The 22,364-nt window shown below is 42.6% G+C and overlaps 1 protein-coding gene across 1 annotated transcript in view; it reads left to right on the top strand.

Moving 5' to 3' along the window:
* Nucleotides 1-21,150, top strand: part of LOC139159614 (O-acyltransferase like protein-like) — a 39,090-nt gene extending 17,940 nt beyond the window's left edge. Inside the window, exons 6-14 of the mRNA XM_070736914.1 lie at nucleotides 338-440; nucleotides 3,664-3,765; nucleotides 4,250-4,415; nucleotides 8,499-8,578; nucleotides 12,391-12,504; nucleotides 12,914-13,043; nucleotides 17,585-17,771; nucleotides 19,109-19,251; nucleotides 21,019-21,150. Coding sequence (XP_070593015.1) covers nucleotides 338-440; nucleotides 3,664-3,765; nucleotides 4,250-4,415; nucleotides 8,499-8,578; nucleotides 12,391-12,504; nucleotides 12,914-13,043; nucleotides 17,585-17,771; nucleotides 19,109-19,251; nucleotides 21,019-21,150 — 1,157 coding nt within the window. The remainder of the gene's footprint in view (nucleotides 1-337; nucleotides 441-3,663; nucleotides 3,766-4,249; nucleotides 4,416-8,498; nucleotides 8,579-12,390; nucleotides 12,505-12,913; nucleotides 13,044-17,584; nucleotides 17,772-19,108; nucleotides 19,252-21,018) is intronic.
* The last annotated feature ends 1,214 nt before the right edge of the window (nucleotides 21,151-22,364 follow it).

The following is a 22,364-nucleotide window of genomic DNA, read 5'->3' as shown; positions in this document are numbered from 1 at the left end:
GCTGGCTCTGTTAAAAAGTGCTATTGCTAACATGTTGTGAGCCGCCCTGAGTCTGAGGAGAAGGGTGGCATAAAAATCGAACAAATAAATAAATAAAATAATAAATTTGGACTCTTTTCCAAACAGGCATAGCTGCTTTAAAGATAGATAACATTTGAGATTTTAAAAAATGCTTAAAATAAATAGTATTTTTTTTTAAAAAAAAATGATTACACCTGATGTTGTGAAGATTGTTATGATTAGATCTATAGGTCCCTGTATGTTTAAAAATAAAACGGTTTGATAAACATCTCTCCCCAAATCCTTACCTGTACTGTATTTTTATGTGTTGCTACAGATAATACACTGGAGTGGAAGGCTAAAGTACTAAAAAACCCTATCTACATATATTCTCGAAGCGGTCCATTTTATTTAGGTGTTGACACATTTTTCATCCTTAGGTAAGTCAAATATTAGGAGCAATTTCCACTGTTTCACATACTTACGCCTACCTATTTATGACACATTTCAGTTTCCTATATAAATGTGTGTGTTTCAGTATCCTAGTAACTCATCACAAGATAACTTGCATTGTCTACAAAGAATGACATATCAGTACCAATGGTTCCACTGATTAAATACAGATTAATTATGAATTTGTAGAATGGGGGTGGGGGGATTTCTTTATCAAATTTCCAAAAGGGCTATTTATTTATTTATTTTTATTTATTTAAACACCTATACTTACAAACTTTTCTAGATAAGAAGTGGGTGTTCAAGATTTTTTTGCCTCTTCTCAAGAACCATTTTCCACTTACAAACCCGAGCCTCCCAAACTGTAACCGGAAAAGGCAGGGAGAAGCCTCCGTGGGGCCTCTCTAGGAATCTCCCGGGAGGAAACAGGGCCAGAAAAGGCAGGGAGAAGCCTCTGTAGGGCCTCTCTAGGAATCTCCTGGGAGGAAACAGGGCTTGAAAAGGTGGGGAGAAGCCTCCATGGGGCCTCTCTAGGAATCTCCTGGGAGGAAACAGGGCCGGAAAAGGCGGGGAGAAGCCTCCATGGGGCCTCTCTAGGAATCTCCTGGGAGGAAACAGGGCTGGAAAAGGTGGGGAGAAGCCTCCATGGGGCCTCTCTAGGAATCTCCTGGGAGGAAACAGGGTCGGAAAAGGCAGGGAGAAGCCTCCATGGGGCCTCTCTAGGAATCTCCCAGGAGGAAACAGGGCTGGAAAAGGCGGGGAGAAGCCTCCATGGGACCTCTCTAGGAATCTCCTGGGAGAAAACAGGGCCTCTATCCTCCCTGTGGTTTCCCCAATCGCACGCATTATTTGCTTTTACATTGATTCCTATGGGAAAAATTGCTTCTTCTTACAAATTTTTCTACTTAAGAACCTGGTCACAGAATGAATTAAGTTCGTAAGTAGAGGTACCATTGTATATGAATGACTTAAATTGTCCATCTATTTAATCTGCTTATGCAGTTTCATTATTTAAAATATCAGTTCATTAACTACTGAAATCAGTTAAGTCTCTGCATATCATTTGACCAGGAGTATCCAAAGGATGTTTTTTTTTTTAAAAAAATATCTAAATGTCAGATACAATGATACAAATGAATACTTATAATGTGCATTGCATAACGTTCACACAAATTTGCCATCAACTGCACTATAAGGGCCACCATTTTTACATTTCAATTAGACTGTGTACTGTCTAATTTCAACAAAGATCTGTTTTAAGATTGCCAGTAATATTTATCAGAGGGATATCAAATAATATTAAAAGAAAATCTTCTAAACCTACTCTTATTTATTGGCATTGAATAAATTTGGGAGAAATAAAAATGTGAGGACGCTCATGCAAAACTACGTCCATTTTCGTCGATTTCTTTGCTTCCACAGAAGCAAAAAAATTGCCAAAAATGGGCAAAATCTCTCGCCCGCCAGCATCTTCACATGAGATTTAGCTTCCTGCACATGCGTGTTTTTCCAACTGGGACTGCACACTGCACCACCATGCAGCAGCCCACTACTGGTCTGCCCCCACATTGAGAGTGTATGAATTGAAGGTAGGATTGGGGAGATGTTTAAGCAATGCAAAGTCATACGGTAAACGAGATTGTCAATCATCTATGTCCCAAAGGTGCTTTTTAAGAACATAAGAACATAAGAAGAGCCATGCTGAATTGAGTCCAGCATTCTGTGTTACACAGTGTCCCACCAATTGTCCATGGGGATCTTGAGCAGAAAGAGAAGGCAAAACTCTCCCTTTCCCTTGACCCCCAACAAATGGCACACAAGGGAATCCTGCCTGCCTCAACCAACATAGAGGCAGCACATAGACATCCGTTTCAATAACCACCAATACATTTGGCATCCATGAAACATAGAAACATAGAAGTCTGACGGCAGAAAAAGACCTCATGATCCATCTAGTCTGCCCTTATACTATTTTCTGTATTTTATCTTAGGATGGATATATGTTTATCCCAGGCATGTTTAAATTCAGTTACTGTGGATTTATCTACCACGTCTGCTGGAAGTTTGTTCCAAGAATCTACTACTCTTTCAGTAAAATAATATTTTCTCATGTTGCTTTTGATCTTTCCCCCAACTAACTTCAGATTGTGTACCCTTGTTCTTGTGTTCACTTTCCTATTAAAAACACTTCCCTCCTGGACCTTATTTAACCCTTTAACATATTTAAATGTTTCGATCATGTCCCCCTTTTTCCTTCTGTCCTCCAGACTGTACAGATTGAGTTCATTGAGTTCATTCATGAATCTGTCTAATCCTGCCTTGAAGCTATCACGGCTGACAGTTGTCACAACCTCTTCTGGAAGTGAATTCCATAAACCAATGACCCTCTGGGTGAAGAAATATTTCCCTTTATTTGTCCTCGCTTTCTTACCTATGAGCTTTAGGGAGGGGCCCCTTGTCCTAATATTGTGTGATAGACAAAAGAATTTTTCTCTATCCACCTTTTCTATCCCATGCATGATTTTATACACTTCGATCAAGCCACCCCTTAAATGCCATCTTTCAAGGCTGAAGAGACCAAACCGTTGCAACCTGGTTTCATAAGGGAGATGCTCCATTCCCTTGATCATTCTTTTCTAAAAGACAACTGAACTTTCTTGGGTTTTTTTTCCTTTGAAAACAAATTGCTTCTCACCCAAGAAATGTCTTCAGTTCTACCAAAGCTTCTTAAATGTGAAGTGAAATGTTTTCAAAGGAAAAACCAAGGAAGTCCAGTTGTCTTTTGGAAAAAGCAACTTTGGGACAAACCATAGTAGCATGACATCATTTCCCAATTATTAGGCAGCAAATGTTCTTGATATAGGACAGAGAACATCACCTTTTAATGAAGTTAGAAACTGGCATTATGAAGTTAGAATATTTGTTTTTTAGCAAAGTGGTTTTTTCTGATAGCACATAATTAATTTTTTGTTGTTTTCATCAACTATACAGCTATTCCGAAAATAAGACCCTGTCTTATATTTTTTTGAACCCTGAAATAGGTGCTTGGCCTTATTGTCATGTACTCAAAAGCCCAATTGGGCTTATTATTAAGGGATTTTCTTATTTTTTGGGAGTTGGGTGGGAAACAAGGTATATAAAAAAGTATTAGGAAAAAACAAGCTTTGAAAAATAAAGTGGTAAATTTAATATGATTTCCTTTCCTTCTAGTGGTTTATTAAGCTCCTGGTCATTTCTGAAGATGGTAAATTGCTCAGGAAAAGAGATTGGCTTTTCCATCGCTTTGAAGTACTTATGGAATCGATTTCTCCGGTACAAGCTACAAATTTTTTCTTTTGCAATGGTTTGATAAAGAGGGTGTTTTTTGCCTAGCAAAGTGGACTTGGAGTCATTTTTTTTTCATTTGCATGTTGTGCTGACACACAGCACACACGATTTGGGGATGTTATAAAAGGAAGCACAATCAATCAATCAATATATAAATATTGCTATTGCTAAAGGGTCAGGAAGAGTATTGAAAAAGTTGAAAGAGTGGTTGGAAAAAAAGTCAAAATAACAATCACAGTGGTGCAATTTGAAGTTTATCTGGTTTTATGTGCTTCACAGTTCCCATAAACCCCAGGCTTCTTGACTTTTCTCAACCACAACCCACAGGCAGCTCTCTAAAGAGTGCTGGCTGGGGAATTCTGGGAGTTGAAGTCCAGATATCTTCAAGTTGCCAAGGATGGGAAACACTGCGCTAGAAAGCTCACAGTGCTTGATAAATTGACTCTTTTTACTGTCATTGCATTTGTAGACTTCAGCCACTCCATATATATTCTGTGTGTCTTTTGGTTGGGTTGTATTCGGTTACTCCGTGGGGAGCACTGTGGGAGTTCTTGAAACTTGAAGTGGAGAATTGTAGAAGAAGGTGGTGGACCAACTTATTGTTGATAAACAACTTCATCGCTGGACCCGAGTCGGTAAGTTTTCAACAATGGAATGCTGACAGTTTGGTTTCCATTCACTTCTTCTCCAGTCCTCTTGATTGTGGTTCTAGGCAAAAAAGAGAAGATATTGTGAGTGGTGCATCAGGCACAACACTCATACATATAGGGTGGTCAACAGCTGAGCAGATGACTACATCCTTTATATCAGTGATTTTCAACCTTTTTTGAGTCACGGCACATTTTTTACATTTACAACACCCCTGGGGCACATTGAGCGGGGGAGGGGTGGCTAAAAAAAGGTTGGACAAAAAAATTCTCTCTCTCTTCCTCCCTTTTGCTTTATTTCTCTCTCCCTCCCTCCTTCTCTCCCTTCCTCTTTCTTTCTCTCTCAATCCCTCTTTCTCTTCCTTCCCTCCTCTTTTTTGCTCTCTTTCTCTCTCCCTCCCTATCTCCCTCTGTCTTTCTCTCTCTCTCCTTCCCTCCCTCTCTTTCTCTCTCTCTCTTGCTCTCTCTTTCTCTCTCTTGTTTTCTTTTTCTTGTTCTCTTTCTCTCTCTCTTGCTTTCTCTCTCTCTCTTGCTCTCTTTCTCTCTCGTTGCTCTTTCTTTCTCTTTCTTTCTCTCTCTCTCTCTTGCTTTCTTTCTCTTTCTCTCTCTCTCTGAGCTTCCCGGCACACCTGAACATGTCTCGCGGCACATTAGTGTGCCCTGGCACACTGGTTGAAAAACACTGCTTTATATAATGTAAAGTCTAGTTCAGTGAGGGTGAACCTATGGCAGGGAAGTCTTTGGAACCTGGGGAGAGTGAAACATGAGCCTACTGTTAGCCGCCCCAAGTCCTTGGAGAGGGTCAGCATAGAAATCCAGTTAATAAATAAACAATAAATAAACCCGGATAAGACGGAGTGGCTGTGGGTCTGCTACTTGGGTGTCCTCCTCGATCCACAGCTTACATTAGAGAAACATCTTTCAGCTGTGGCGAGGGGGGCGTTTGCCCAGGTTCACCTGGTGCACCAGTTGCGGCCCTATCTGGACCGGGAGTCACTGCTCACAGTCACTCATGCCCTCATCACCTCGAGGCTCGACTACTGTAATCCTCTCTACATGGGGCTACCTTTGAAGAATGTTCGGAAACTTCAGATCGTGCACAATGCAGCTGCGAGAGCAATCATGGGCTTCTCTAAGTATGCCCATGTTACTCCAACACTCCGCAGTCTGCACTGGTTGCCGATCAGTTTCCGGTCACAATTCAAAGTGTTGGTTATGACCTATAAAGACCTACATGGCATCGGACCAGAATATCTCCGGGACCGCTTTCTGCCACATGAATCCCAGCGACCAGTTCGGTCCCACAGAGTGGGTCTTCTCCGGATCCCGTCAACTAAACAATGCCGCTTGGCAGGACCCAGGGGAAGAGCCTTCTCTATGGCGGCCCCGGCCCTCTGGAACCAACTCCCCCCAGAGATTAGAATTGCCTCCCTCCTCCTTGCCTTTCGTAAGCTACTTAAAACCCACCTCTCCCGCCAGGCATGGGGGAATTGAGATTCCCTTTCCCCCTAGGCCTTTACAATTTTATGCATGGTATGTCTGTATGTATGTTTGGTTTTTATTATAATGGGGTTTTAATTGTTTTTAATATTGGATTATTATTATATGCTGTCTTATTATTGCTGTTAGCCGCCCCGAGTCTCCGGAGAGGGGCGGCATACAAATCCAATAAATAAGTAAGTAAGTAAGTAAGTAAAGTAAAGTAAAGTAAAGTAAAGTAAAGTAAAGTAAAGTAAAGTAAAGTAAAGTAAAGTAAAGTAAAGTAAAGTAAAGTAAAGTAAAGTAAAGTAAAGTAAAGTAAAGTAAAGTAAAGTAAAGTAAAGTAAAGTAAAGTAAAGTAAAGTCTAGGTCAGTGAGGGCGAACCTATGGCAGGGAAGTCTTTGGAGCCTGGGGAGGGTGAAACACGAGCCTACTATTAGCCTCCCCGAGTCCTTGGAGAGGGGCAGCATAGAAATCCAGTTAATAAATAAACAATAAATAAATAAATACTGGGCCCACCAAAAGTTGGGAAACAGGCCTTTTCCGGCCTCCAGAGAGCCTCCATGGAGTGGAGGAAGCTGTTTTCATATGCTCCAGGCATTGAATTATGGGTGTGGGCATTTGCGCATACATGATAGTGCACGCACATGCTCTTTCAACACTCGAGGGAAAAAAAGGTTCACTATCACTGGTCTAGGTCATAGAACTAGCCTTGAATGTGTCCATCATGTCTAATGCCTTAAGACGCGTAGTGAAACATGCTTTAGAAATTAACTGTGGTGATGTTTCTTAATAATAATAATAATAATAATAATAATAATAATAATAATAATTTATTAGATTTGTACGCCGCCCCTCTCCGAAGACTCGGGGCAGCTCACAACAATAATAAAACAGTGTGACAATGTAAACAAATCTAATATTAAAAAGCATCTAAAAACCCATCATTTAAAAACCATGTGTTCTGCCAGGCTCTATGGTATGAATCTCCAGAAAATTCAAGGGTACAAATTTCAGACACACACACACTTGAAAGTTCAAAAACAATGTTCTTTATCACAAAAATTCAAAAGAAACAAAGCACCCTTTTTGTATTGCAAAGAGCACTCGCCCCAAAACAACCTGGTAGTCTGTACAATCCCCTTAATCAGTCCTTAAGTACTTAGCTGGCAGCTGTGAAGGAACGTTGCAGCCCTCCTTCTTCCATGAAGTGAGACACACACACTTTGCTCTGCTTTGGTTTCAAAGTTGTGAAAAATCAACAAAGTCCGGAAACAGCAAGGCACGGTCCTGAAGAAACAACGATCAGATAATCTTCCACAATGGCCAAGCCAACACGCTGCTATTTATATCAGCAGCTCTAATTACTGGAGCCCCACCAAAACACAGGTGGCCTCTCTTATCTCTTGTAATATTTCTTCAATTGGTCTCTTCGATGCATAATTCTGCGCATGCGTGGGTCTAACACTTCCTCATCCGAATCGACTGAAGATAATGGAGATTGGCTTCCTGGGCTGTGTGCCAAGCCTTCCAAGTCTCCCCCACCTCCTTCTTCGTCCGAGGAAACTGCACTACCTGACTGTCGGCAATAAAACGGGCCTATGACATGTTGATGTTTCTCCTGCATCCACCTCCACATTCCTTGGGGCAGGAGCTGGGCTAGAGCCAACCACAACACCATGCAACAATAGCAATAAATCTATTGAATGTTGATTGTGTTCACAGAGAAAAGTTTTTTATGAATTCAGGCTGAAGAAAAAATGGGTGGATCAGTCTGTACTTTAAATTACAATATTAAGAAATATTGCTTACCATTTGCAAGAAAAGTTTAAACAAATAATGAGATCATCTGTTGAGGCAGAGATGTCCAACCTTGGCAACTTTAAGACTTGTGGCCTTCAGCTCCCAGAATTCCCCATGCTGGCTGGAGAATTCTGGGAATTGAAGTCTATACATCTTAACAAGGTTGGACATCCCACAAGGTTGTACATCCCTATATGCCGCCCCGAGTCCTTGGAGAAGGGCAGTATACAAATCAATCAATCAATCAATCAATCAATCAATCAAACATTAAAGGAAAGGGCTGCCAAATAATAAGCTATCCTTTTTTCGGACCTAGCAACCTGCCTTTTAAAAATTAAAAAACAGAATAGCTACAGTATAAAGATATTTTTTTATTTTTTTATTTATTCAATTTTTATGCCGCCCTTCTCCTTAGACTCAGGGCAGCTTACAACATGTTAGGAATAGCACTTTTTAACAGAGCCAGCCTATTGCCCCCATAATCCGGGTCCTCATTTTACCCACTGGCTGAGTCAACCTTGAGCTGGTGATGAGATTTGAACCGCTGACCTGCAGATCTACAGTCAGCTTTAGTGGCCTACAGTACTGCACTCTACCTGCTGTGCCATCCCGGCTCTTGTGCCATCCCGGCTCTATCTCTTGATTCTTACCATAATCCTGGGAAATCAACAACTGTACCACAGAGCAATTTAAAACATAGAAACAAAAATGTCCTTTGTGCCTATAATGTAGTCTATATTTGTGTAGCTGCCTATTTTTAAAATATATATTTTCTTTGTGCTTTTCAGTGCAATGGATGGACATGGTATCTTGCAAATGATTTCCAGTTTTATTTCATAACACCCTTGCTAGTCTTTCTTTCCAGCAGGTGAGTATCATGTGAGGACCTGCCACTGTCCATAATACTGAAATAAATGCTAAATATAAACATATAAATATCTGGGGAGAAATGGCAGCCCCTCAAAGTAACAATACCCCAATCAAGCTAAACAAGCTAACAGCCCAATCAACCTCCAAAATCATTCCCGCCAACAGGGCAAACTACTAGAATATAAAGTGAGAGAAAACCCCATTTCTTACTAGTACTGATGGTGTTACTAGCAATGTTCCCTCTAATTTTTTTTCGGTGTGGGTGGAAAAGTATAGTGTCTGAGCGACAGTCCCTTTGGGACTGGGCGGCATAGAAGAATAAATAAATAAATAAATAAATAAAGAAAGAAAGAAAGAAAGAAAGAAAGAAAAAATTCCCTTCTTTTTTATTAAAAGAAATTAATAATAAAACAAAACCAAAATCTATTACTATTATTATCTTCTCTTTTTCCATCCCTGTCTCCTCCCCTCTTGTGTGAGTGTGTGTGTGTGTGAACTCTTGAACCATTTCCAATTAGAGGTGAGCTATTGGAAATGGTTCAAGAGTTCACACACACACACACAAACGGCTGGGGTTTTTTTTCTCTGTTATTATTTGGGTGCTTTTTACCATATGCTTTAAATCAAGAGTCATTTCTCTCTCTTTCTCTCTCCCCTCTTGCTCTCTCTCTGTCTTTCTCTCTCATTTTCTTTCTCTCTCTCTATTGCTTTCTTTCTCTCTCACTCTTTCTTTCTATCTCTCTTGCTTTCTTTCTCTTCTCTCTCTTGCTATCTCTCTCTCCCCCCTTTCATCTCTCTCTCTCTCTTTCTCTCTTGTTTTCTTTCTCTCTCTCTATTGCTATCTCTCTTCCCCCCTTTCTCTCTTTCTCTCAGCAGCGGCACTGGGCAGTAGCCGTGGGGCGGCGGCAGGGTGATCAGCTGTGAGGCGGAACTCCGGAACGGAGGCACCGATGGCGAGGGGGCTGCGAGAGCGCTTTCTCCGAGCGCTTCGGGAACGCCTGCCCTGCCTCTACTGCAGCCCCCTTGCTGGAAGTCTGGGACGAAAGTGCTCCCAGCGAAGGGGCTGCGAGAGGGGCGGGGCGGGCATTCCCGAAGCCCACAGAGAAAGCCCTCTCTCGCAGCCCCCTGGCTGGCAGCGCTTTCGTCCCGCAGCCGCCACCGCCGTGGGAGAAGTCGCGCCCCAAGGCAGGAGGCGGCGGAGGAGGAGAGGGGGTGGATTGGGTGGGTGGGGGGCAGGGCCGAGAGGCCAGGGGCCCGAGGGGGCCGGAGGCACCATGGGGAGGCAGGGGCGGCCGCGGCTCCCTTTCCTCCTACTGCCACGCCTTCCCCCCCCTGCGGGCTGGCAGGGGGATGGGGAGCGCGCGCCCATGGAAAAGGGTGTGCGGGGGGGTATTTTGGGGGGGCGCGCACGCACGCAGCTTACAGTGAACGCTGGTTACTAGTACTGATGGTGTTTGGTAAACCCCATTTCTTACTAGTACTGATTTCTTACTAGTACTGATGGTGTTTGGTAATGAAACATCTGCAAGAAAACAACCAAGTTCAGAGACCCCTAAGGATACTTCAAGGTAACTCTGTTGGTGGGTAGGAAATCCCCACCTTATTTACGACAAATGGTTATGAGTGAAGGTCCTATGTGATTTTCTATGCATTTATCTTAGAACAAATGCACATTTCGTCTGTGGAGGTTCTCAATCATCCAGGTCATGGTTGTCCCAAAGGTGGGTTTTTTTAAAAGGCAACTGGATTTTCTTTAGTAGAGACCAAGAAAGTTGTTGTGGTTCGCTCACATCCTGCACAAATAGTCACGGACTCAGAGCACAGAGATTGTGGCGGTTCAGTACAGGCATCCTGTGTTTCTGGCACTTGAGATTGACAGTGAAGAAGAAGATGTGGGGTTTGAACAACAATCAGGGCCTTCTGCCCTTCCTGGGTGTTCTGCCGGACTCTATGGTATGAGTCTCCCGAAAATTCAAGGGTACAAATTTCAGACACACACACACTTGAAAGTTCAAAAACAATGTTCTTTATCACAAAATTCAAAAGAAACAAAGCACCCTTTTTGTATTGCAAAGAGCACTCGACCCAAAACAACCTGGTAGGCTGTACAATCCCCTTAATCAGTCCTTAAGTACTTAGCTAGCAGCTGGGAAGAAACGTTACAGCCCTCCTTCTTCCATGAAGTGAGACACACAAACTTTGCTCTGCTTTGGTTTCAAAGTTGTGAAAAATCAACAAAGTCCGGAAACAGCAAGGCACGGTCCTGAAGAAACAACGATCAGATAATCTTCCACAATGGCCAAGCTAGCACACTGCTATTTATATCAGCAGCTCTAATTACTGGAGCACCACCCAAACACAGGTGGCCTCTCTTATCTCCTGTAATATTTCTTCAATTGCTCTCTTCGATTCATAATTCTGCGCATGCGTGGGTGTAACACTTCCTCATCCGAATCGACCGGAGATAATGGAGATTGGCTTCCTGGGTTGTGTGCCAAGCCCCCCTCCTCCAAGTCACCCCCACCTTCTTCCTTGTCTGAGGAAACTGCACTACCTGACTCTGTCGGCAATAAAACAGGCCTATGACATGTTGATGTTTTCCCTGCATCCACCTCCACATTTCTTGGTGCAGGAGCTGGGCCAGAGCCAACCACAACACTGGGATGAGTGACTCAGGAGAAGAGGAGGAGCCTCTTCTGGATGCAAGAGTGTGCAGGGCATCTAGGAGGCATGAGTGGTTTGCTAGGAGGACATCTGCACGAGAGTAGTACTGCTGGCTATTGGGCTACGCTCTCACACTATTGTGATGTAAAGCGTGCCCCGCCTCATTACAGAGAACAAAACAGTTCATATTGGATATTGGATTAAGCTTGTGTTTTAAAAGAACACGTTGTTGTCTTTGCTAATGAGCTTCAGCTGTCTAGTTAGCTTCTGACTTTGAGGATTCTGAAATCTTGCTTCACCGGGTAATTAGAGCTGTGTTTATCATCTGTCTGGGATTCTAGACAACTAATAAAACTTTGCTAGAATTGAATTTGCTTTTTGAGAATACTCTTAAAAGATTGAGACAGTTGTACATATTAAATCCTTTTATTATTTGTTATTTGTGATGTGCACCTGATTACAGGGGCTCAGGAGGACTAAGACAGAACAATGGTCCAGTTACCTTTTGGAAAGCCACCTTTGGGACAAATGAACATTTCATTAACCAGCCTTTATTTGGGTCCATATTCTCTGCAGTGTAAAACAAATGCATTGTAAAACAGCAGAAAAATGAATAATTTAATTCAATTTAATTTAATTTATTAGATTTGTATGCCGCCCCTCTCCAAAGACTCAGGGTGGCTCACAACAACAATAAACACAGTAAACAATAATACAAATCCAATTAATAAAAGTATAATTAAAACCCCTTAATATTAAAAACAATCAATGCGACACAGTCATATCATTCTCAAGTGCTATAGTCAGAAGAGAGGGGGGAGTTAATCTCCCCATGCCTGGCGGCATAGGTGAGTCTTTAACATCTTGCAGAAGATGGGGAGGGGGGGCAATTCAAATCTCCGGGGAGAGGGCCGGGGCCGCCACAGAGAAGGCTCTTCCCCTAGGTACCCCCAAACGACATTGTTTAGTCAACAGGACCTGGAGAAGGCCAACTCTGTGGGACCTAATCGGCCGCTGGGGTACGGGCGGCAGAATGTGGTCCCGTAGGATCCGGTTTCTCTGGATTCAAAAAGAATTAAAGTAGGCCTCTGGGTCCATAGTTGAAATATTTCTTTCAGTTGTATCTGTTTCTTTTTATTTTGGCAGAAGGAAATGCTGGCTTGTCATTTCAGGAGCCTTTCTCTTCCTGGTAACGTTTACAGCTACAGCGTTGCTTTCATTCTTCTACCGGCTTCCGGTAGCAAACCCACACGATATGAGGTAAAGAGCTTTAAAATGGTTTCCGTCACAGTTGCTCACTTGCTGACAGGCTGAGAAGAATCCCAAATTTGTTTGTGAACTTGAATGTTTCCTAGAATAGGAAAAAGGAGAAAGTTGGTAGGAAGAAATAGGGGCACAGAGAATAAAAAAAAAACTGCTGCGGTTAAAAGACATTCTTGAACTGGGGGGAAAAATTAAGATTATAAAAAGTCAGAGGTTTGGTTAGGACTGAATATCCTTAGACCAAAAATTTGCCATGTGAGTTAAGATCAATAATATTAATTAGATTTGTTTATTGTTATTTAGTTTCAAACAATTTTAACAGTCATCGGCCAAACAAGTTTCGATTCCTAATGGGGTTTTTTTGTCCATTCAAGTTTCACCAAAATAATTTTTATTCTGCTTTCAGGCAAATGTCCACTGTGATGTATTTCCAAGAGTATTACTCAAAACCTTACTGCCGATATGGTCCATTTCTAGTTGGTGTGTTTCTTGGACTGTTCATGAATCACCACCAACCACCAATCCTAAGAACCAAGGTAAATGAAAGATCTGCTCAACAAAACAATTAAAAATGTATTTATACTGATTTCACTGGCATGGCTGAAGGGCTGCAAAAAATTTTACTACCATGCTGTGGGCGTGGCTTTTTGAAACCAGACTCAATAATGTTATTATTTTATTATTATTATTATTATTTATTATTTATTAGATTTGTATGCCGCCCCTCTCCGCAGACTCGGGGCGGCTCACAGCAGTGACAAAAACAATATACAATAACAAATCTAATATTAAAATCTAAAATAACCATTTTACATTAAAAAACCTAAAAAAAACCTTATATAAAAGCATATACACAAACATTCCAAACATAAAATTACATAGGCAAAGGGAGATGTCTCAGTTCCCCCATGCCTGATGGCAGAGATGGGTTTTAAGAAGTTTAGGAAAGGCAAGGAGGGTGGGGGCAGTCCTGATCTCCTAGGGTCGGGGCCACCACAGAGAAGGCTCTTCCCCTGGGTCCCGTCAGACGACATTGTTTAGTCGATGGGACCCGGAGAAGGCCAACTCTGTGGGACCTAACCGGTCGCTGGGATTCGTGCAGCAGAAGGCGGTCTCGCAATAGCAATGACTATGAGAGGGATCTTGGAGTCTTAGTAGACAACCAGCTAAATATAAACCAGAAGTGTGCAGCGGCAGCCAAAAAAGCCAATGCAAACCTAAGGTGCATCAATAGAAGGATACAATCTAGATCTAGGGAGGTACTAATACCATTCTATAAAGCCTTAGTACTGCATCCAGTTTTGGTCACCACACTACAAAAAACATTGAAAATTTAGAGCAGTGATGGTGAACCTATGGCAAGGGTGCCACAGGTGGCACACGGAGCCATATCTGCTGGCACGCAAGCTTTTGCCCTAGCTCAGGTCCAACATGCATGTGTGTGCCAGCCAGGTGATTTTTGGCTCGCAGAGAGGCTCTGAGAGGGTGTTTTTGGCTTCCAGAGAGCCTCCAAGCGTTTTTATCCTTCCTCGGCTCCAGGGAAGCTTTTGGAGCCTGGAGAGGGCAAAACATGAGCCTACTGGGCCCACCAGAAGTTGGAAAACAGGCCATTTTCAGCCTCCAGAGGGTCTCCAGGAAGCTGTTTTCAGTCTGCCCAGGCATTGAATTATGGGTATGGGCACTCGTGAATGCACGATAGCACACATGCATGCTCTTTCGGCATCCGAGGGAAAAAAGGTTTGCCATCACTGCTCTAGAGAAAGTGTAGAGGAGAGCAACCAGGGTGATTAGGGGATTGGAGACTAAAACATATGAAGAGCAGTTGCAGGAATTGGGCATGGAAAAGAAAAGGACAAAGGGAGACATGATAGCAGTGTTCCAATACTTGAGGGGCTCCCACAGAGAGGAGGAGGGGTCAAGCTATTATCCAAGGCACCAGAAGGCCAGACAAGGAATAACGGATGGAAACTGACCAAGGAAAGATTTGACCTGGAAATAAAGAAAAAAATTCTGACAGTGAGAGCAATCAACCAGTGGAACAGAAGTTGTCTTCAGAGGTTGTGAAAGAAAAGAAAAGATTAGACTAGATGACCTACAAGGTCCCTTCCATCTCTGTTGCTCTCTGTAAATATTGTAGATCAGGGTATCAAACTCAAAGCCCATGGGCTGAATCCGGCCCGCAGGGTGCTTAGATCTGGCCTGCAGGCCCACCCTGGAAATAGAGAAGGACCAGCTTGAGGGCTGCAGGAAGCCCTCATTACTGAAAATGAAGCCTCGGTGAATGATGTGGAGTTGGCCCTGACACCCCCTCCCCCCCAAGGTCAAGCACAAATCTGATGCAGCCCTCAATGAACTAAAATTTGACACCCCTGTTGTAGATCATGGCTTCCTTCTACTTTACTGTTCAGTCTGGGGCAAAGAGAAATTCTCCAACTTTCATATTATTATTATTATTATTATTATTATTATTATTATTATTATTATTAATTAGATTTGTATGCCGCCCCTCTCCGAAGACTCGGGGTGGCTCACAACAGTAATACAAAAACAATATAACAGTGAGACAAATCTAATATTAAAATAAAACATATTTAAAACCCCAACAATTTAAAACCATACAACATATACATACCAAACATAAAATATAAAAGCCTGGGGGAGGATGTCTCAGTTCCCCCATGCCTGGTGATAAAGGTGGGTCATGAGTAATTTGCAAAAGACAAGGAGGGTGGGGGCCGTTCTAATCTCTGGGGGGAGTTGGTTCCAGAGGGCCGGGGCCGCCACAGAGAAGGCTCTTCCCCTGGGGCCCGCCTAACGACATTGTTTGGTCGATGGGACCCGGAGAAGCCAACTCTGGGACCTTATCAGCCGCTGGGATTCGTGCGGTAGCAGGCGGTTCCGGATGTATTCTGGTCCAATGCCATGTAGGGCTTTAAAGGTCATTACCAAAACTTTGAATTGTGACCGGAAACCGATCGGCAGCCAGTGCAGGCCACGGAGTGTTGCAGAAACGTGGGCGAATCTAGGGAGCTCCACGATGGCTCTCGCGGCCGCGTTATGCACGATCTGAAGTTTCCGAACACTTTTCAAGGGTAGCCCCATGTAACTTCCTTCCCATATGGCAAACCTAAGAACAAGAAGTAATAAAATATACGGAATATTTTCCTACAAGGTGTCTTCTAAGCTATTCCTTTCAACTGTCTTGTCTCGTCTTTCTATTATTCCACCATGCAATGCTCAAACAGCATTCCTTGCCCTCTAAGCATTGACTGGTCTCATGGAATCGTTTCCAATTATTTTTCTTTCCCTAGAAAGTTCCTTGTATTTCTACAAGCTGTGCAGTTCTCTTGGGTCTTTCTCACTTTGTTGCAAAACAAAGGAAGGATGAGTCAGGTGTATAGACGTTCACTGGCATGAACTACTAATTAAAGGTGCCTGGAGGACTCTGTTTTGGGCTAGTCAGAGACTACCTTTGATTCCTGGTATTGGAGTCATTTAAAACGTTATGTGGATGGTTACCTTGGGCAAAGTATTCTGGATCTCATAAATGTGTTGAAGACTTGTTATGAATTAGGACGAATTTGAAAAGAAAACTAGCCTAGATCAATATGGGGAGTGGAGAGGTCAGGAGAAAAGGATGGCAATAAAAACGCAGATCTAAGAAGTATACTGCTCAAAAAAATAAAGGGAACACTCAAAAAACACATCCTAGATCTGAATGAATGAAATATTCTCATTGAATGCTTTGTTCTGTACAAAGTTGAATGTGCACAAGAGCTTGTGAAATTGATTGTCAATCAGTGTTGCTTCCTAAGTGGACAGTTTGGGTTCACAGAAGTTGTATTGTGTTGTATAAGTGTTCCCTTTATTTTTTTGAGCAGTGTATTTGAGCAGGAAGCTGTAGCTTTTCTCCAATACAGTGGTACCTCTACCTACAAACGCCTCTACTTATGAACTTTTCTAGATGTTCAGGAAGCAAAGCCTTGCAAGGGGATGCATACGCGCGTACACGGTTTTGGTGGTTTTTTGCTTCTGTGCATGAGTGGAAGCAAAAAATCACTGAAATCTCTCTTGCGTGCGCATCACCTTACAAGATTTTGCTTCCCGCTGCAGCAATACACAAGCACGTAATAGATTCAAACCCAATGTAAACCGCTACAAACCCGACTGCAGAAAATACAACTTCAGCAATAGACTCATCAACGCCTGGAATGCACTACCTGATTTTGTGTTTCTCCCCCAAACCTCCCAAAAATTAACCTTAGATTGTCTACAGTTGACCTTGCCCCGTTTCTAAGAGGTGTGTAAGGGACTTGCATAAGCACATCACTGTGCCTCCCATCTCTGTCCTACTGTCCTATTGTCCTCTTTTATTGTTACTTTTTAACTTATGTTTATACAAACTACAACTATCCTTCTACAGGTAGTTCCCGGGTTACGTTGTCCCCGACCTACGACGTTTCACGCCGCCTCCATTCGGACAAAGGGATCTCCGTGGTGGGCGGCAGCTTCGGAGACCCCACGGAGACCCCCTCACCTGAACGGAGGCGGCGACGGCTTCAAGGGACCAACAGCCGGTCCTTCTCGGTGCTGCGTTGCTGCAGCCTCCGAGGCTGCCACCGCCACCTCCGTTCAGGCAAGGGGATCTCTGTGGTGGGCGACCTCGGAGCCACCGCCACCACCCACTGCGGAGATTCCTTCACGCGAATGGCGGTGGTGGTGGCCGCGGCGGCAGCTTCAAGGGACCAACAGCTGGTCCTTCTCGTCGCTGCATTGCTGCCTCCGTTCGGGCAAGGGTATCTCCGCAGTGGGCGGCCTCGGAGGCTGCAGCAACGCAGCACCGAGAAGGACCAGCTGTTGGTCCCTTGAAACCGCAGCCGCCGCCTCCGTTCGTGTAAATCGGAATACAGTATTCCGACTTACATGGAAATTCGCCTTATGACGCCCCGTAGGAACGGATCGACGTCATAAGTTGGGGGCTACCTGTACATGTTTGACTAATAAATAAATGAAATAAATTAAAGTTAACAAAGAAACAAAGTGAGCACAAATGTACATCCTTCTCATCTTCCTGCAGGTTCAGGCTTGTATTGGTTGGCTTTGTGCCCTGATCTCCATGTCGATGGTGATTGCTTTGGCCTACACATTAGAAGATCCCCACAGCTTCTATTCACCTGCTCTTGCCATTTATCAAGCTGTTCATCGGACCCTTTGGGCGATTGCTGTAGGATGGATCATTTTCGCATGTGAGGAAGGCTATGGAGGTATGCTATCCGAGCAAAAATATAGGCGAAAATAGCTGGAATCTCATGCGGGGTGCACACATGCACATGTTGGGATCATGCATGCCTGCACCGGCCGCCGAGGACTGTTTGGGTAGTGAGGTTAGTGGTTGGCCGCAGCTGGGAGGGGCGGAGCCTACTGGTGAATGCCCTGTTTGAAGTTTCAAATATTGCTGGGGAGGAATGTTCTCATCAATGTCCACCTGGTACAGCTAGGCATCATGGACTTGTTTAATAATCAATAATAATAATTTATTAGATTTGTATGCTGCCCTTCTCCAAGGATTCAGAGCGGTTCACAACCGAATACAATGTCACAAATCCAATATATTAAAAACGCACATAAAAAATATATTAAAAAAGGCACATTAAAAATATATTTAAAAAGGCACATAAAAAACCCATTATTAAAACCATATAATATCAGCCATACCATACACAAATCTACCATAGTCTAGGGGTAACTCAGTTCCCCCATGCCTGGCGACATAGGTGGGTTTTGAGTAGCTTATGAAAGGCAAGGAGGGTGGGGGCAGTTCTAATCTCCAGGGGGAGTTGATTCCAGAGGGCTGGGGCCGCCACAGAGAAGGCTCTTCCCCTGGGTCCCGCCAGACGACATTGTTTTGTCGATGGGAGCCAGAGAAGGCCGACTCTGTGGGACCTAATCGGTCGCTGGGATTCGTGCGGCAGAAGGCGGTCCCGAAGGTATTCTAACCTGATGCCATGTAGGGCTTTATAGGTCATAACCAACACTTTGAATTGTGTCTGGAAACTGATTGGCAGCCAGGATACAAAGCACCAGAGGCAGGCTGAAATGCATTTGGTTCACTCGTGCCTATCGGTCGTTGGAGAGCCAGTCGTGAAGGGAGCACAAGGCTCCACCCACATGCTCAAACACTGCCATTTGAGTTATTTTATCCTCTGCGCATGCGCAAAGCATTCTATGTATGCACAGAGGTTAAAAAACCCCGAAATGGTGGCATCTGGATGGGTGGACTAAGGGAAGGCAAAAACACCCCCATTTTTTGCAAACATTTGGGTGTTTTTGCCTTCCCCCTGCCCCCAGAAGCATTCCCCCCAAACCCTCTGAAAACCCCATTTTGGGGAAAAAGGGCCAATTTTCACAAATATGGGATGCGGAAGTGGGGTTTTAGGAGGACAAAAATGGCTGTATTCGGTATATAAGACGCACCAACATTTCCACCTTCTTTTAGGGAGGGAAGGTGCGTCTTATACTCTGAAAAATACGGTATTTTACTCTTTTGAAGAAAACAACTAAAGCTTGTTGCTTACTGATTTGTGTTGCTTTCCCCTGGCAGGATTCATCAACACAATACTTTCATGGAGCGTTTGGACGGTGGTCGCAAGAATTAGCTACGCTTGCTATTTGGTGCATCCAGTGATGATCCTATTATACAATGGGCTTCAAGAAACTTTGATACACTACTCAGACATCAATATGGTGAGTGTACAAGAAAAGCGTGTGAAGGAAAGCACCGGCTTCCAGCATCATATTGATCTGCCCCAAAGCTTTGATGCTCCCCAGAGGTCTCATTGGAGGCTAAAGAACATACTTTTGAGATAGTTTGCCTACTGATAAATTGAGGTTTTGGGATTGGCTGTGCCTATCCTGAACAAACATATTTCCCATTGTAGCCTTTTTGGTACAGGTAGTCCTCACCTTAAGATTGTTTGTTAAGCAATAGTTTGAAATTATGATATAAAAAAAATGGACTTATGATCTGTGGCTGAATTTACAGCTTTTGTAGAACTCCTGGGGTCAAGCGATCAACATTCGAGCACTTGGCAGCCTGCATACACTTTCGGCCATAGGGACTTCAATTCCCATCTATATTTATTCTGTGAGCTGCCCCGAGTTTTCGGAGAAGGGCAGCATACATTCTAATAAATAAATAAATAAATAAATAAATAAAATAAGTAGAGAATGAAAAAATATATATCAAAGACAGGGTTTGGAAAACATTCTTGGCAGAGAGTTAACAATGAAAAAGTTGGAAGGCGGTAAGAGTTGGGAACATTGTTAGCACCTGGTTAGGGCTGGAAAGAAACTTATTTGGAGCAAGTTAGAGCAATGAAAAAAACCCTGCAAAGACTTAGGGCTTGGAAAACATTCTTCAAAGAGAGTAACAATGAAAGAGCCTGCAAGGTAAGAGCTGGGAAGATCGTTAGGGCTGGAAAAAAGGGGAAAAAAACCTACATTCAGAGTATAAGACGCACCCAAATTATCAATGTGTCTTATACACTGAAAAATACGGTATATATGTAGGTGAGTGTGCACATAACAATGTCATCTGGCGGGACCCAGGGGAAGAGCCTTCTCTGTGGTGGCCCCGGCCCTCTGGAAGATTAGAATTGCCCCCACCCTCCTTGTCTTTCTTAAAACCCACCTCTGCCGCCAGACATGGGGGAACTGAGACATCTCCCCCGGGCCTATACAGTTTATGCATGGTATGCTTGTGTGTATGTTTTCTTTTTAATAAGGGGTTTTTAAATGACTTTTAATTATTAGATTTGTTATATATTGTGTTATTATTGTTGTGAGCCACCCCGAGTCTATGGAGAGGGGCGGCATACAAATCTAATAAATTGAATTGAATATGTACAGTATTTCAAGAATGAAATGTGCATATTGGAAAAAGGTCTCCTTTTCCCTGTTCTTATCCTCTTGTTGTTATTGAGCACTGCCTATAGCTATGTTTCCCTGATCATAACTTATTTCTTTAAAAGTTTTATAAGCTGCCCATCTTACCTCAACGTAACTTTAGTTATTTAATTAAATAAATTAATAATAATAATTTAATAATAATAATTTATTAGATTTGTATGCCGCCCCTCTTCGAAGACTCGGGGTGGCTCACAACAATGATAAAAACAATATTATAGTGGCACAAATCTAATATTAAAAGAAATAACTAAAACCCTATCATATTAAAACCAGACAGCACATACATACCAAACATAAATTATAAGAAGCCTGGGGGAAAGATGTCTCAAATCCCCCATGCCTGGCGGTATAGTTGGGAGCAGTTCTAATCTCTGGGGGGGAGTTGATTCCAGAGGGCTGGGGCCGCTACAAAGAAGGCTCTTCCCCTGGGGCCTGCCAGACGAAATAACTTTAGGTATTTAATTAAAGATGGCTGAATGTTCAGAATCGCTTGTATCTTGCTGTACCAAACAGTTTTCATTTTGTTTGTGCTTGTCCGTTTAGTTCTACTTGTTCCTTGGACATTGCCTGATGACATTCATGGTAGGACTAGCATTAACAGTGATGGTTGAGACTCCTCTTCAAAAATTAAAGACGTCTTTGGATTCCATGCACCAACATGGATCAAGGCCTTAAAAAAGCAAAATAGAAAGATTGGGTATCATGCAGGCCTCCTCTGGAATTTCTGAACCAAACCAAATTTGGGAGGCGGGTTGTGGGGAGTGATTGTGCCTCCAAATGTTATATTTCAACACCCTGGATTCCCCTATCCACATGGATAAAAGCTAGAAACTGTAATATTCTGTACACATTAATAACTGTAGTAGGTCTGTACATTCATCAGTCCTATTCTAGAATACAGCTCACCTGTATGGAATCCACACTGCATATCAGACATTAATACAATTGAAGGAATCCAGAAATACTTCTCAAGAAGAGTCCTTCGCTCCTCCTCATGTAACAAATTACCCTACTCCTCCAGGCTTCAAATACTACGTCTAGAAAATTTACAACTACGTCGTCTCCGAACTTATTTAACTGTTGTTCATAAAATCATACTTCATAATGTACTCCCTGTCAGTGACTACTTCACCTTTAACAACAACAACACAAGAGCACGTAATAGATACAAACTAAATGTAAATCACTCCAAACTAGACTGCAGAAAATACGATTTCAGCAATAGAGTGGTCAACGCCTGGAACTCATTACCTGACTCTGTTGTTGCTTTCCCCAACCTCAAAATCTTCAACCTTATATTATCTACAATTGACCTCTCCCCCTTTTCTAAGAGGTCTGTAAGGGGCGTGCATAAGTGCACTTTTGTGCCTAATGTCCCTGTCCTTCTGTCTTATTATCCTTTCTATTACTACGTTCTACTTATGTTATGTTATGTTAATACATGCTATAATACTGTACCTGTTTGACAAGTAAAGAAATAAATAAAAATAAATAAAATATTCATATGTAAGCATGCATTATTTTGGAGTAAATAAAATTAAGACAGATGCATAACATTATTACAAGATGTGTTCCATATACTGTACAGTAAAAGGTGATATAGTCCCTTTACCACATATCAAGCATGATTAGATTCCAGCAAATGTATTCGTTTAACTAGAAATGGTCATCTCCTTTTCCAGTTGTTGAATATATTTATTTTATTTTATTTTATTTTAATTTAATTTAATTTAATTTTATTTTTTTCTTTATTGGATTTGTATGCCGCCCCTCTCCATAGACTCAGGGCGGCTAACAACAGTAATAAAAGCAGCATATAAACAATCCAATATAAAACAGTTAAAAACCCTTATTATAAAACCCAACATACATACAGACATACCATGCAT

This window comes from Erythrolamprus reginae, chromosome 2 (genome assembly GCF_031021105.1).
Source record: "Erythrolamprus reginae isolate rEryReg1 chromosome 2, rEryReg1.hap1, whole genome shotgun sequence".
Lineage (NCBI taxonomy): Eukaryota > Metazoa > Chordata > Lepidosauria > Squamata > Dipsadidae > Erythrolamprus > Erythrolamprus reginae.
This window is presented reverse-complemented; position numbering and strand designations above follow the sequence as displayed.